The sequence below is a fragment of the Bemisia tabaci genome, chromosome 8, assembly GCF_918797505.1.
Source record: "Bemisia tabaci chromosome 8, PGI_BMITA_v3".
NCBI lineage: Eukaryota > Metazoa > Arthropoda > Insecta > Hemiptera > Aleyrodidae > Bemisia > Bemisia tabaci.
This window is the reverse complement of record NC_092800.1, coordinates 36,418,727-36,432,944: the sequence shown is the minus strand read 5'-3', so window position 1 is coordinate 36,432,944 and position 14,218 is coordinate 36,418,727. Positions and strand designations below refer to the sequence as shown.

The window sequence follows — 14,218 nt, the reverse complement described above, 5'->3', positions numbered from 1 at the left end:
TTGCATTAAAATGCGAAAAGTCACAGGAGAGCTTCAAACTTAGCATCAAATCCGAGTGGAACTTCTTGCCAATGTTAACGCAAACGCAGCCTGCGACTTTAAAGTGAGTTTTCAAAACTCTTAGCCCCCTGCCCCCCCTCATTTTTGGTTGCAGAGCGGGTAAAAACCGGGACATTCACTACAAATAATGCCCGAAACTAATGTCCAACTTGAGGAGGACCCTTGAAACGTTGCGATCAGTCGGAGCATTGAAATACAAGGACTGCCACCCCCTTAAAGTACGGAAACATCCAAAACACCCCCGCTGCCCCCCTCATTTTTCGTTGCGGAGCGGGTAAAAACCGGCAAAATCGCCAGAAATGATGCCCCGGTTCTTACCAGCTCTGCAACGAAAAAAGAGGGGGGCAGCGGGGGTTTTATGGATGTTTCCGTCCTTAAAGTGGGCGGCAGTTCCTGTGTTGCAATTCTCCGACTGATCGCAACGTTTCAAGGGTTCTCGTCAAGTTCTACAGTGGTTTCGGGCATCATTTCTGGCGATTTTGCCGGTTTTTACCCGCTCCGCAACGAAAAATGAGGGGGGCAGCGGGGGTGTTTTGGATGTTTCCGTACTTTAAGGGGGTGGCAGTCCTTGTATTTCAATGCTCCGACTGATCGCAACGTTTCAAGGGTCCTCCTCAAGTTGGACATTAGTTTCGGGCATTATTTGTAGTGAATGTCCCGGTTTTTACCCGCTCTGCAACCAAAAATGAGGGGGGGGGCAGGGGGCTAAGAGTTTTGAAAACTCACTTTAAAGTCGCAGGCTGCGTTTGCGTTAACATTGGCAAGAAGTTCCACTCGGATTTGATGCTAAGTTTGAAGCTCTCCTGTGACTTTTCGCATTTTAATGCAATGTTTCATTGTAACAGGCCCATCCCCCCCTACGGGGGGCTGTGGTGGCCCGGGGGCAATATGAAGACTTCGGTATCAGACTTGGAGTATTCGAGGACTCTTTGAAAAGAGAAACGGTATGTCCAAGAGCCGCCGAAGCTACTCTAAAAAATGAAGGTACGGACCCCCTAAATAACCTTTGGACCCCCCTAACTTTTGACAGGGGGGTCAGATTGACTTCCGGTTTGCGCCAAAAATTTTCTTTTTTCATGCTCTTTCTAACGATGTATCACATGATGGGGGTTGCCATTTGAAATTTTTGAGTTGCCCCCCGCCCCCCTCCCCCTGGGGGGGTGAAGAACTGAAAAGTACCTCAAAAAGTTTCCCCCTCGATATGAGGAAGGACGCCACAAACCGCAAATCGATATCATAATTAGAACTAAAGTTATGGCCAGTGGTGCGTAACTTTTGAATAACCCTGTATGACAGGGGTTTCTAATGATCCACTAGAAAATTTTCTCAGAGTTTTTCACGTGTTTCAAAGTGGTTTTCGGCAGACTGCTGTTGGGAAGCATCATAAAAATAGGCGAACTTTAACGAGATTAATTGATTAGAGAAGTGAAATTTGATGGAGTAATTTTGTAGAAATACTTCATTTTACGGGATCCCGATGATTTGCGTCTGGACGAAATTTAACGAGGGATAGAAAAAAATATTGCAAGTTTTGAAAATTCAAGGTATCGATTTTTACTCGTCTACCTCTAAGTTTGCCAAAATAATAGAATTTTTACGAGTGTATTTTAAATTTTTTGCAGTGGCAAATCATTGTAATCTCCTGTAAGGATTTACTTCCCTAGTCATTCTGTTTAATTTTACTCATGATGCATGCGTTAAAGCCTCCTCAAAACCTAGCCCATAATCTGAATGTAAATCAGACGAGATCTTCCTGATTGAGGGAGCTGTTTCCATTCATTGCTTTTTGATTCATTGGATGAATTATCTACCTGAAAACAATACCGCTTTCAAATTGAAGTCTCACAGAAGCATTTCCAACTTTTTGAAGTATCTTGTAAACGAATACACCAAACCACGCAAAAAATGGCGACTCTCTTTTATAAGCGCAGATGAGTCATGTTAGTGGCTTGATGGACGCAGGTCGCAACTGTGCAGGGCAAACCGGAGTGCCTTCAATTATTTGTGTATGCAATACAGACATCCGCAGAGCAGGTTTAGTTGCATCTAGGAGTCATCATCAATGTCTCGTCTTTCTACGATGCGCGTTGGCGTCGTGTCGCCCAACAGAATAGCAGATACCGTAATATTTCATCATTGGGTGTACGCTGCTCAGCTATGCTTAGCTTTTTTGACCATTCATTGATTTTACTCATTCATTAACATGCAAGAGGTGTAGAGCGTGTCGTCACCTTCTGGCTAAAGTATCGCAATCGCCATGCGACGTATACAAATTTCTGCCGCCATTTCATTTTTTTTACAGAGAAACTTTTGAACGCAACTGTCTGGAGATCTCACTGAATTTTCTTTGTGCTGCCGATAAAATTCAGTGAAATTTTCAAACAGACTCAACCGACAATCCCTCGGTAAAAAAATAAAATGGCGGCGGAAATTTTGAATAGTCGCATGGCGCTTGTGATACTTTGGCCTAGAGTCCCTTTATACTGAGAGTCAAGACAACACCCCTCATGGAGTCACAAACGGGAATAAAGATTACAGAAATTGAACGTTTTTCGTAATCTTTGATCGGCCCATTCTCAAACTCCTTTCTCCGTTCCTTCTCTCATTCCGTTTGTTCCTTGTCGAACCCGAAATTCCTCGGTCCATTCCAGATTATAATCTTTGCAATTGGTGAAAATGTAATCTTTATTCCCGTTTGTGACACTGTGAAGGCCTAAAATCCGGTTAACCAATCAGAAATGGATTCGCATTGTCTTGACTCTCAGTATAAAGGGACTCTACTTTGGCCGGAAGGTGACGATGTCAGCTCTATTTTATTTTCAATGGAGAGAATTGTTAATATCCTGAAGCATACACGCTCATGCAGGTTGAATTATAAGGGCGAGTGTCTGTTTAATCACAGCAATATTCGATAGCACTCCCTAAGTTTTGAATTTCCCACATTCCAGATGAAGAAACAAAAAATTTGGATTATGAAATATTAATTCATCTCGGCAGTGGCAACTCAGCGCGGTGTGCCTTCTTATTTGCGGTTAATTAAAAACTGCGGCACGAGCCCGAGTGCCTACCTTTGAATCAAGCCACGCACCTGCTTCAATTTAAATTACCTAACCTTTCGGCTCTGAGGTCAGGGATCCACGCATTTGACCCTTTTTTTTCGCCTACTCCGGTGTTTTCTTTCAATTTCTCCCGGGGCTGATCAACACCATCCCTCATTCAGTTCATAATAATTGAGGCGCTTACTTTTTTCCTCTCTCTTGTTTGCCGATCCTCATATTACAAACATTAATTATGATATACGGAATCTTTCCAAGAGAGGTAAAATATCGACAGTCGCCTTTGAGTTTAAAATCAGTAGATAACCTTTTTACTATGAATCCCAAGGACGAGTTCCAGAAAACGTGTCTCGATGCTAGAATCTGACTCCCAGATCAGCGATTATTTTTATACTAAGACTGTGGGCAGAATTGCTTGGTTTTAAATTCAAAATTGACTTATTACCCAGTTTATCTGTACTTACCAAGCATCCTGCTCGTGAATTCTCGGCGAAATCCACCGTGTTGCGCGGCTAATGTGACTCTGAAATTAGCGGTTATTTTAATACTAAAATGGGCATGTTCTCATTTTAATAATGATAAAGACTGGCATCATAGCTACAACTGGTAAATCGCATTTTGCATGTGATTACAGATTTAGGTGACCAGATGTTAGAGTGAGGCTGAGTTCAAAAAACCGATCAAAACCAAACAATTCAAAAGTGGGATGAGATTTACAAAATGAAATCTTTAATAATTAAACGTGTTGCAGTTAGCAGTTAGGAACCGTGAAACTAATGACAAGTTAGTTGAAGCCAAATAACTGCGCATTTTACAAAACAACGTATAAATACCACCCATTAGCTAAATACAATTGAGGAGCTTTCCGGAAAAAGGCACATACCGAAAAAACAAGTTGTGAGAAAAACTCATTTGAAGTTTTCATTCCTACTTTCTGGGCACTGATGATGACATACATCGGAACTGGGGCACTCATATCAACGTTCATACACCCTAGAATGAATAACGACCATTGGTAAAACTTACACTTCTTTCCGTGTTGTGGGAGGAATTTTTTAAATTTTCCGTTATGTGCCCTTTTTCCGGAAATGGACCGGTGGTTATAGGTTTTGGCTTTCAAAGCTAAATTTTCAAGACTTTAACGAGTTTCTAAACGAAAATAAATCATAATTTCGATCGCGAACGTGCGGGTGGATCATTTTCGATCATCGTTAATAAAAAAGACAGCAAAACACGCGAAAAAAACGAAAAATTCAAACCCACAAGAGACCATTAAAAATTGAACCATTAATAATTACAAAATTTCACGTGTCACCGGTGCAACGCGTAGACAATCACTGCAACCCGATGATATTGCATTCATTAGTAGAATCAGTGCGATGCATCTGTGGTGAGGGATCCTTACTTATATCAGTACCCTCACCTGCCTGCCTGCCTGCGCCCTGCGCGCTATCTCCTCAACGTCGCGTCGCGGCGACCGTACCCAGGGGCAAAAAGATGAAATACGCCTGACTTAGCCTCACAAAACTTGGTCTCTTAGCTCCAAAAATTGATCAATTAAGCTGAAACTCGGGACATTGGTACATTAGGATGCGAGGAATCCGTTTCTGCCATTTCCGGAAAAAGGGCACATACGCGTATGTGCCCCTTTTCCGGAATGCTCCTCAATTATGTTACATTTTTATTGCCTTAAGCATTTCGATTGGTAGATCATCTCCGGAGGTATAATGGGTCAGTTGCGCTGGTCACAGAATCGTGTTTTGATACTCAATTCTTGTAGATTAGCTAAAAATAGTAAGATCTGTCTAAACAGCAACTTTCTACGTTCAATATTAGCCGAGATATCGCCCTTTGAAAAGTCGGGCTTTGACGTCATTCACCGCGGTACCGCGGTAGTGACACCCCTGGTTTCTTCCACCTTACTGCAGTTTTACGTTAAGTAACTGGTGCAAATGTGCGTCACACTGACAGATGAAAGCAAGGTGGAAGAAATCAAGGGTGTTACTACCGCGGTGAATGACGTCAAAAACTCGACTTTTCAAAGGGCGATATTTTGGTAAATATTGAACGTAGAAAGTTGCCGTTTGGACAGATCTCATTATTTTTAGCTAATCTACAAGGATCAGGTATCAAAAGACGATCCTGTGATCAACGCAACTGACCCATTCTTAGCAAGTGCAGAGGTGTACATGGTTGATTGAAAACAAAATAATTGATTTAAGAATTAGTGCGTGCTGCAGAGCTGCCCTTTTGGGCCCCGAGAGCACCGTCGCCTAACCTCAAAGTTACCGATATGTCCGTACTCTCCCTTCATTTCCCCATGTTTGTCTAACCTGTATTCCTTGTCATGTTGCAGATCATGCAGTTCCGTGCGGAGGAGGAGTCTGAGTCGTCGGTGAGCGACACGAGGCGGGGCGAAAAGGGCTCCGGGTTCCGGCACCACCGCCACGCGGCCATCCGCCGGAAAAAGCGCGAACGGGAGCGGGCAGCGGGGCGGCGGAGCGGGCGCCACGCCCACGGCCACGCCCAGGAGGGGGCGGCAACGGGCGGTGCCGGCGGCTCCAAGGTCACAAGGCTCCGCCCCGGCCCGCCCACCGCCGCCCCCAAGCCCCGCCCACCGCTCACCAAGCAGATGTCGCGCCAGTCGCTCAACTCACGCAAGCGCCTCGCCAACATGCTCGTCGCTATGGTCGTCGTCTTCGTCACCTGCTGGTTCCCCTACGTCATAGTCAAGGTATACGTAATCACATATTGGAGATGTTGCATGTGTGAGGAATTTGCAATTTGACTCTCGATTCGTATGTAAAAGTTTGCGAGAAACACGATGGTGCCACTGGCTTTCTCTGAAATCAACCCCCAAGCTCAAAAAAAGCTCTCAAGTTGAGGCCAAAATGGATGGGATATCCCACGCTATCCTGAGAGTCCACTCTACATCAAGACAAACTCTCCATGCAAAGATAGGGAGCAAATACATTGACAGGGCTGCCACTTTATTTGGGTCTCTAAAACTGAAAACACGGCAACCCTGCTAATGTATTTGCTCCCTATCTTCGCATGGAGAGTTTGTCTTGATGTAGAGGTGGACTCTCAGGGTAGGGTGGGATATCCCCTCCATTTTGGCCTCAACTTGAGAGCTTTTTTTGAGCTTGGGAGTTGATTTCAGAAAAACCAGTGGCACCATCGTGTTTCTCGCGAACTTTTACACAAGAATCAACAGTCAAATCGCAAATTCCTTCGCATTGCAACATCTTCATTACATAATTCTAAAAAAAAAAAAAAAAAAAAAAAAAAAAAATAAAAAAAAAAAAACTGAATGGGTTACATGCTGGTCTTAGAATCGTGTTTTGTTGCTAGATTCCTTTTGATTAGCTTAAAATAACAAGATCCGTTCAAACAGCAACTCTCCAAGTCCAATATTAACCGAGATGTCGCGCTTTGAAAAATTCAGTTTATCATGTCATCCACCGCGGGAGTGACATCCTGGTATCTTCCGCCTTCCTTCCATCAGTGAGGGAGACACATTGCACTGATTACTCAACGTGAAATTCGGATGAGAGCGAGGTGGAAGAAACCAAGGGTGTCTCTACCGCGGTGGATGAGGCCATAAATCGATTTTTTCAAAGTGCAATATCTGGGTTAATATTCCACGGTTAAAGTTACTGTTTGGATGGATCTTATTATTTTTAGGTAATCTACAAGAATCAGGCTCCAAAACACTATTCTGTGACCAGCGCAACTGACCAATTCAGTGAAATTTTCGAACAGTTATTTTTTATTCAAGATAAAATCTTCTTGACGGCATACTCAAGAATGTTTCTACCTAAATCGAGACACTTCGTTCTCAAATAAAATTCAAATATTATGATAAATGTTTTTAATTACGGATGCTAGGACTTAGTGAGTTTTTGCACTACCTCTTTCATTTTATGCCGTAGTATCAAGATACTACGAAATAAAAACTAAAATAAATACTAAAATAAATCAAGATTTATTTTGCGAGGAAAGCTCCGTACTCTTAAAGGATGCCTGCCGTTCTTGATACGTTGGAGTGCCTTCAATCTCGTATGATATGATTCTGTGCAACACCTCTGTTGTGAAATAGTTGCTTGAGGCGCCGCGGCATACTTCGGCGCGGCAGGCGAGGACGACCAGCGCGACACGCTCATTGGCGCCTACAAACCTAACAGGGATACTTCACGCATTGCGCAACGCGTGAAGTATCCCAGTTAGGTTTGAAGGCGCCAGTGCGTGTGTTGCGCTGACAGCACGCCTCTCCGCTCTGCGTTTGGCTCTAATATTAAAACTCGCAGAGTCAGCGTTTTTCAACTCATGATTTTGAAATTTTTGCACACTCCGCACGGATTTTAATTGACAAATACGTCCAGTTTTGAGCGTTTGGTTGCGCGTACTCCACGCTGCAGCGAAGTAAAAGCACAAAATATAAAATAAACAATTAAAGTGCTTTGAAAAACACTTTTGACACGGAACCATCTTAACATTTACAAAACACACAGTATGTTTTTCTTTAAAACATCCCCCCCCCCCTTCAATATAAATGAGAGTAATCCATGCGGATTGTGCAGAAATTTCAAAATCATGAGTTGAAAAATGCTGACTCCGCGACTTCAAATATTGAAGCCAAACACAGACCGGAGAGGCGTACTGCCTTGATAGCAAAGAGAGCGGTAAGTGCAAAATTTTCAAAATCGAGTTTCTTCAAAATTCGTCTAAACCCTTTTAGATGAAATTACTGAGACAGCTAAAACAGCAAAATTCATCCTAATTTAATGAAAACGAGACGTATGAAAAAGCCGTAAGTGCACAAAAAATGACATAGTTTTCCTCAAGACAGCCGTAGGTGCATGAGAACCAATGAAAACAGTGCTTTCAAGAGGAATGCCGCCCTCATCTGCGGATTTCCAACCTGAAAATGTGTTTGTTGTGTGTCCAACACGCTACCACAAAAGCACGCAGAAGATAGCACTTACGGCTGTCTTGCCTAACAATAACCTAGCATGAAAATGAAAAATACCCTTTTCACGTAATTGAAATAAAATCGGTCGATTTTTAATCATCCAAACGATTTCTAGGAATCTTTCGGACGATTAGTGGCAATTTGACGAAGGACGGAGGCTCCTTTCAATAATATTTTCCGGTCAGAAGCTTCAGAGCCCGTTTTCTCAAAACTTCATTTTTGCACTTACGGCTCTCTTCGCTATCACGGCAGCGTAGCTGCCAGCGCGACACGCGCACTAGCGCCTACAAACCTAACAGGATACTTCTAGCATTACGCGATGCGTGAAGTATCGCGTTAGATTTGTAGGCGCCAGTGCGCGTTACTTTCAAAACCACAACGGCTCATTAGAGTCCCTTTATACTGAGAGTCAAGACAATGTGAATCCATTTCTGATTGGTTCCCGTATTTTAGGCCTCCACGGAGTCACAAACGGGAATAAAGATTACATTTTCACCGATTGCAAAGATTATAATCTAGAATGGACCAGGGAATTACGGGTTCGGCAAGGAGCAAACGGAATGAGAGATGGAACGGAGAAAGGAATTTGAGAATGGGCCGATCAAAGATTACAAAAAACGTTCAATTTGTGTAATCTTTATTCCCGTTTGTGACTCCATGAGGGGGTGTTGTCTTGACTCTCAGTAAAGGGACTCTACGGCTCATTAATATTAATATCGATGCCTGGTGTCGAGCTTGGATTGGCTAACAGGTCTGATAATTTTCAGGTCTCTTTGGAGTTCGACACGGAGATGGAGGAGCTTCTCCGTTCGGTGCTGCCGTTCTGCCTCCTCCTGGGTCACACCCACTCGACCATCAACCCGCTGGTCTACTGGTCGCTCAACCGGCAGTCGCTCCAGCTCAACGCCTCCTGCTACGACTGGCTCAAGCGAGGCAACCGCGATAGCTCCCACCAGGAGTCCAAGTTCTACTTCGCCAACCACCTCCGCTTCCTCTCGAACCACAACCCCGGGCGCCAGAAGCACCACCCCCCGCCCTCCTCCACCAACGAGGCCGCCCTCGGCGTCTTCCACCCCCGCTACACCGTGCCCAAGCCCCAGAACCGGCTCAACCAGAAACGGGAGTCTTCTGTCTATCTAGCTTGAGCCTTCCACCGGCCGCAGCGCACGGTGGATTGAGCCAATAGAAGAGGTCGGACAGAATTTGGAAACTTTAAACGCTTATTACTCCGTTAATACAAAACTTAGAGATTTTAAAAATGGTTCCGATGGTTTCCTCGTGAAATTTTCTTCAAAAAGCACCCCTTAAAATTTAAAATGTGACGAAATAAATATCAAAGGTTGCAGTTTTAGTAAAAAATTTCATGTCCGAACTCTCTGATTGACGCGATCCACTGTGCAGCGGGCCCGATCCTTGAATATCCATATCCACTCAAGTAGAATTTTACAACGGAAAAATCGCGGCATTTTGAGATTAAGTTGCGATTTTTTTACTATTTGTAGGCGATAACATCGCTGGGATCATCAATAGCTGAGCGATTATCCTCGATCTTGTCCCGATTGCATCTCTGTAAAGTCGCGTTCGACAAAATCGAAATTTTATTTCAATTTATCGCGATTTTTTCCGATAATATTTCGATAAATTGACGTCAATAAAACCGCGGTTTCATTGCAAATTTATCATTACTCAAGGAGCAATTTTCAAAGGAAACATCGCGGTATTTTGAAATTAAACAGTTGAGATTTTTCTACAATTTGTAGGCGATAACATCGCTGGGATCATCAATATCTGAGCGATTATCCTCGATCCTGTCCCGATTTAATCTCTGTAAAGTCGCGTTCGATAAAATCGAAATTTTATTTCAATTTATCGCGATTTTTTTCGATGATATTCCGATAAATTGACGTCGATAACACTGGAAAAAAAACACATTGGATCTAGAGTCCAGACTCTTAAAAACATCGACAAGAAAAAATACTCCTGATTCAATCAGATTTAAGCTTAAATCTGATTGAATCAAGAGTCCTTTTTCTTGTCAATGTTTTCAAGAGTCTGGACTCTAGATCCAATGTGGATTTTTTTCCAGTGAAAATCGCGATTTCATTGCAAATTTATGCGATGAAATCGCATTACTCAAGTACCGATTTTCAAAGAAAAAATCGCGGTATTTTGAAATTAAGTTGCGATTTTTTTTACAATTCGTTGGCGCGATAACATCGCTAGGATCAACATCTGAGCGATTATCCACGATCTTGTCTCAATTTTATCTCTATAAAATCGCGTTCGATAAATGGAATTTTTTCTCGATTGGATCGCGTTCAGCGAAAGGAACCAAGCCACATCAGCTACTGCCAACTTTAAGTAATCGGACAGTTTAATTATTTACGTGAGAACGGTTGTGCGGATTTCTGTGCACATTTTAGTGAATTCTCTGCATAGTACAAAGGGAATTCTTGAAAATTCTCAAAGGTATCCGCACAAACGTTTTTTTGTCTTGTAAAAAATTAAATTGCCCAGTTAAATTTGGCAATAGCTGATGTGGTTTAGCTCCTCTCTGTTTGACACGGTCCAATTAAGTTGCAATGTTTTACGATTTGTCGGTGATGAAATCGCTAGGATCATATATATCTGAGCGATTTTCGATCTTGTCGAAATTTCATCTCTGAAAAGTTCGTGTTCGATAAAATCGAAATTTTATCTCAATTTATCGCGATTTTTTTCGATAATATTGCGAAAAATCGACTTCGATAAAATCGCGATTTTATTGCAAATTTATGCAATGAAATCGCAATTTATCATAATTTTGTGTTCGATAACATTGCAATAAATTGACGACGATAAAGTAATGTGTACTATACCTACGGTTGTTTTTAATTCGCCTTTTGCTGCGTCCGCGGCAATTGTTGTTACGAATATGTTGTGCATGCTGATCTCAGCTCATCGCATACCTGACTCTCTGAAGGCGTTTAATATGCGAAAGTAGAGCACCCTGTTGGAGAACAAGAGAAGTGAAATTGAATGAATCGCTCAATCCCTACTTCGTTCATTCTCTGACAGATTGCGCTATTTGAGCATATAAAACGCCTTCAGAGAGTCGAGTATGTAATGAGTTAAAATCAGCACGCACAACACATTCGTAACAACAATTGCTGCAGACGCATTTGAAGGCGAATTGCTTTCGCATATAAAACGCCTTCAGAGAGTCGAGTATGTAATTAGTTGAAATCAGCACGCACAACACATTCGTAACAACAATTGCTGCAGATGCAGTTGAAGGCGAATTGTTCAGTTTAAAAAAAGTGTATGCTAGGCAGTCTGCATGTAATGAGAGGGTATGTATTCGATCGACATGAATCGAACGAAAAATAAAAACTTGAACCGATCAACACCGATTCAATGGACAAATAAATAAAAAAGCGGATCAAAATCAGTAGAAAACTTGCATTTACCATGACAATTTCATATAAGGATATCTCAAAATTAGGATCAGACAAGATGTTGATTTTTCGCGATTTTATATCCACATGTACCATAGACTCACCCTTTGCAAACCGATTTTGGATACATTTTTGTCACATTTTTTTTTTTTGCTTCAAGACCACAGTGCATTAATAAAAAGCGGTAGAGAGGTCTACAGTGGATTTAGATGGCATTGTGAAGAAAGGAGAGGTTGTAAACGACCGCAATGCAATACATCAATGCAATCCTTTGATAACTTTCTTTAGGTAGCCCTGAAGAAATTAGGTAGCGACCGACTCATGGAAAAAACAGAGAAAATAACCCGATCATCTCTTGTGTTGCTTTCTTTTGAAAGAGTTGAGATATTACAATAAGTGTCATGGTAGGTGCAGAAAAAACTTATGAATGATCATTTGAAATTTATAAATAGTTCTGTACTTTGAATTAGTGAGAGATGGTGAAAATTTTTATCTTATTTTGACAAACATGGCAAAATCTTATTTTTGCACTCTGTGAGTCTCTATTTGAAGGCAGAAGCAATTCATAACAAAATGTACCTAAGTTTATAAGTATTGAAGAAAAACTTTTGGTAGCCGTTCTTACTGAATAAGAGAAAGAGAGCTATTGCTTTCTCTAGCCTTCTCAATTTCTTACCCACTTACGGCAAGTAGTTAATTAATCACTTTATGACACATACAAGCGAGTGTCTACTTGAAACTTCTCATTTGTCAGTTGGAGAAAGTCAAAGTAAAATTCTACTCACTGTTCTGAATTTATAGGTACAAATTTGAGCAGGAAAAATACAGGAGAGAATCGAAAGAAGGAAAAAAAGAAGAACAAATCTTTACCTCAATTAGGTAAAAAGTTAGAGGGGGTGGAAGGGACTTTTGGATCATCCTGTATTCTCCGCGCGCAGAAAAATCGATATATCGAAAAAGTGGCGCGCGGAATTATTTTCTGGTGCAGCGCCGGAAAAAACAGTTTTGACACGATCGGCGAGCAGGAATCGATATATCGAAAATTCTGCGCGCGGAACAGATTTGGAGCGCCGCGCCGAAAAAATAGTTTTGACACAAACGGCGAGCAGGAATCGATATATCGAAAATTCCGCGCGCGGAACAGATTTGAAGCGGCGCGCCGACAAAAATAGTTTTGACACAAACGGCGCAAATACATCGAAAACCGGCGCGGAATCCGGAAATTCAGAGATTTTCATCGAAAACGGGTTTTTTCTTTCCGCGCGCCGGAAAAATATTCCGCGCGCGCAAGAAAAGGGTTTTGACACTAACGGCGTTCCATAGTTTCACTTTCATAGATGCAGGTGGAAATTCAAATAATCTATGAAAAATGCTTCTGGCTGGTAAAATGCACGAGTGCGTATTATTCCGTTGAAAATATGTAACAAGATGATATGTTGCTGGGTCGACACTGTTTTGCAGGAAAACAAGGTCAAATAGTTCCAATAATGTACATATATTTAAGGAAAATAATTAAGTAGGTCTTAATTAATGATTAAACTTCCATTTTAATGGGAATTTTTGGAACTTTATGGCCTTGTTTGCCCTGCAGAATATTGTGGACTCAGCTCTATTATCTATCGCTTTGTTACTTAAGTCCTGGTTACATTTTTAGCGTTTGTACCTGTTAAGGATAAGTCAAGTACAAGGTCTATTTTGGGAGTGATATTTTAAGTATGAAGAAGAAAACCTTGTCCGATTGTCTTTCATATTTTGACATGAGGGCTTTGTCTGACCTGATTGTTTGTGAGTCACAGTCACTAGACCTCAGAACTCTCTGGTCAAAATGAGACATGTTTCTTGACCAATCAAAAACTATGATCTCCACACTGGTGATTAACCGAGTATTAATAATCAATGAACCAAATGTCAATCAATCGGAAATCAATTTTCCAAAAATAAAAAAAAAAGTTCAATCTAAAATCGATCAACCGAAAACCAGCATATCGAAAATTTATTTATTGAAGGGTCTTTCGATGTATTCTCCTTCTTCTGATGTGAAATAAGTAGATATTAAATTAATTTATTTTGTAGACATCAATTTTTAGTACATCGATTTTCAATGAACTGATGTCCTCAATGAGCTGATTTTCTATTTACCTAAAACTGAAACTAACAATCTCATGAGGTCATGAAAATCAATTCAGTGGTCACTGAACTTACAGGTGTTTTTGTTTTATATTTACCTACGACACTTATAGATGATCAATAATCATGGGCTAACCTATTTTGCCTGAATCAAAATTTATAGGCATTAAGACTTTGTATGTAAGATTTACTGCCACGATCGTTGAAATATTGTGGATTCTAGATGGAGAGTAAGCAAGTTATAGTCACCCTAAATTGGCTTGACAATAATGATCTCTCACATTTACAAGCAAAGAATACCTCAAAATTTGAAAAAGCACTAGATACTTGGAAAATTTCTAGATAAAACTCGCCCGGAAAGATTAGATTAAATCACTAGTTATTTTTGCACTTGACTTTATTTTTTTGGGAGTTAATGGTTGTGCATAACAATGACTAGCTACAGGGTTGCCAGTATGGATGGTCTGATTAGTTGATTTTACATCGGTTGGTTCTGGCAATCTTGACTGCGAGTGCATCATTTTTTCGCTACACCCCTTTTTGGCAGCGAAAGATTATTAAGA

At 41.3% G+C, this 14,218-nt stretch overlaps 1 protein-coding gene across 2 annotated transcripts in view; it reads left to right on the top strand.

Annotated features, from left to right (window-relative positions):
* The window catches only part of LOC109038773 (gastrin/cholecystokinin type B receptor), a 288,606-nt gene extending 276,218 nt beyond the window's left edge, over positions 1-12,388 (top strand). For both annotated transcript variants that reach the window (XM_019053962.2, XM_072303102.1), the window contains exons 7-8: positions 5,473-5,850; positions 8,859-12,388. In XM_019053962.2, coding sequence (XP_018909507.2) covers positions 5,473-5,850; positions 8,859-9,236 — 756 coding nt within the window. In that variant the 3' untranslated portion in view covers positions 9,237-12,388. The remainder of the gene's footprint in view (positions 1-5,472; positions 5,851-8,858) is intronic.
* The last annotated feature ends 1,830 nt before the right edge of the window (positions 12,389-14,218 follow it).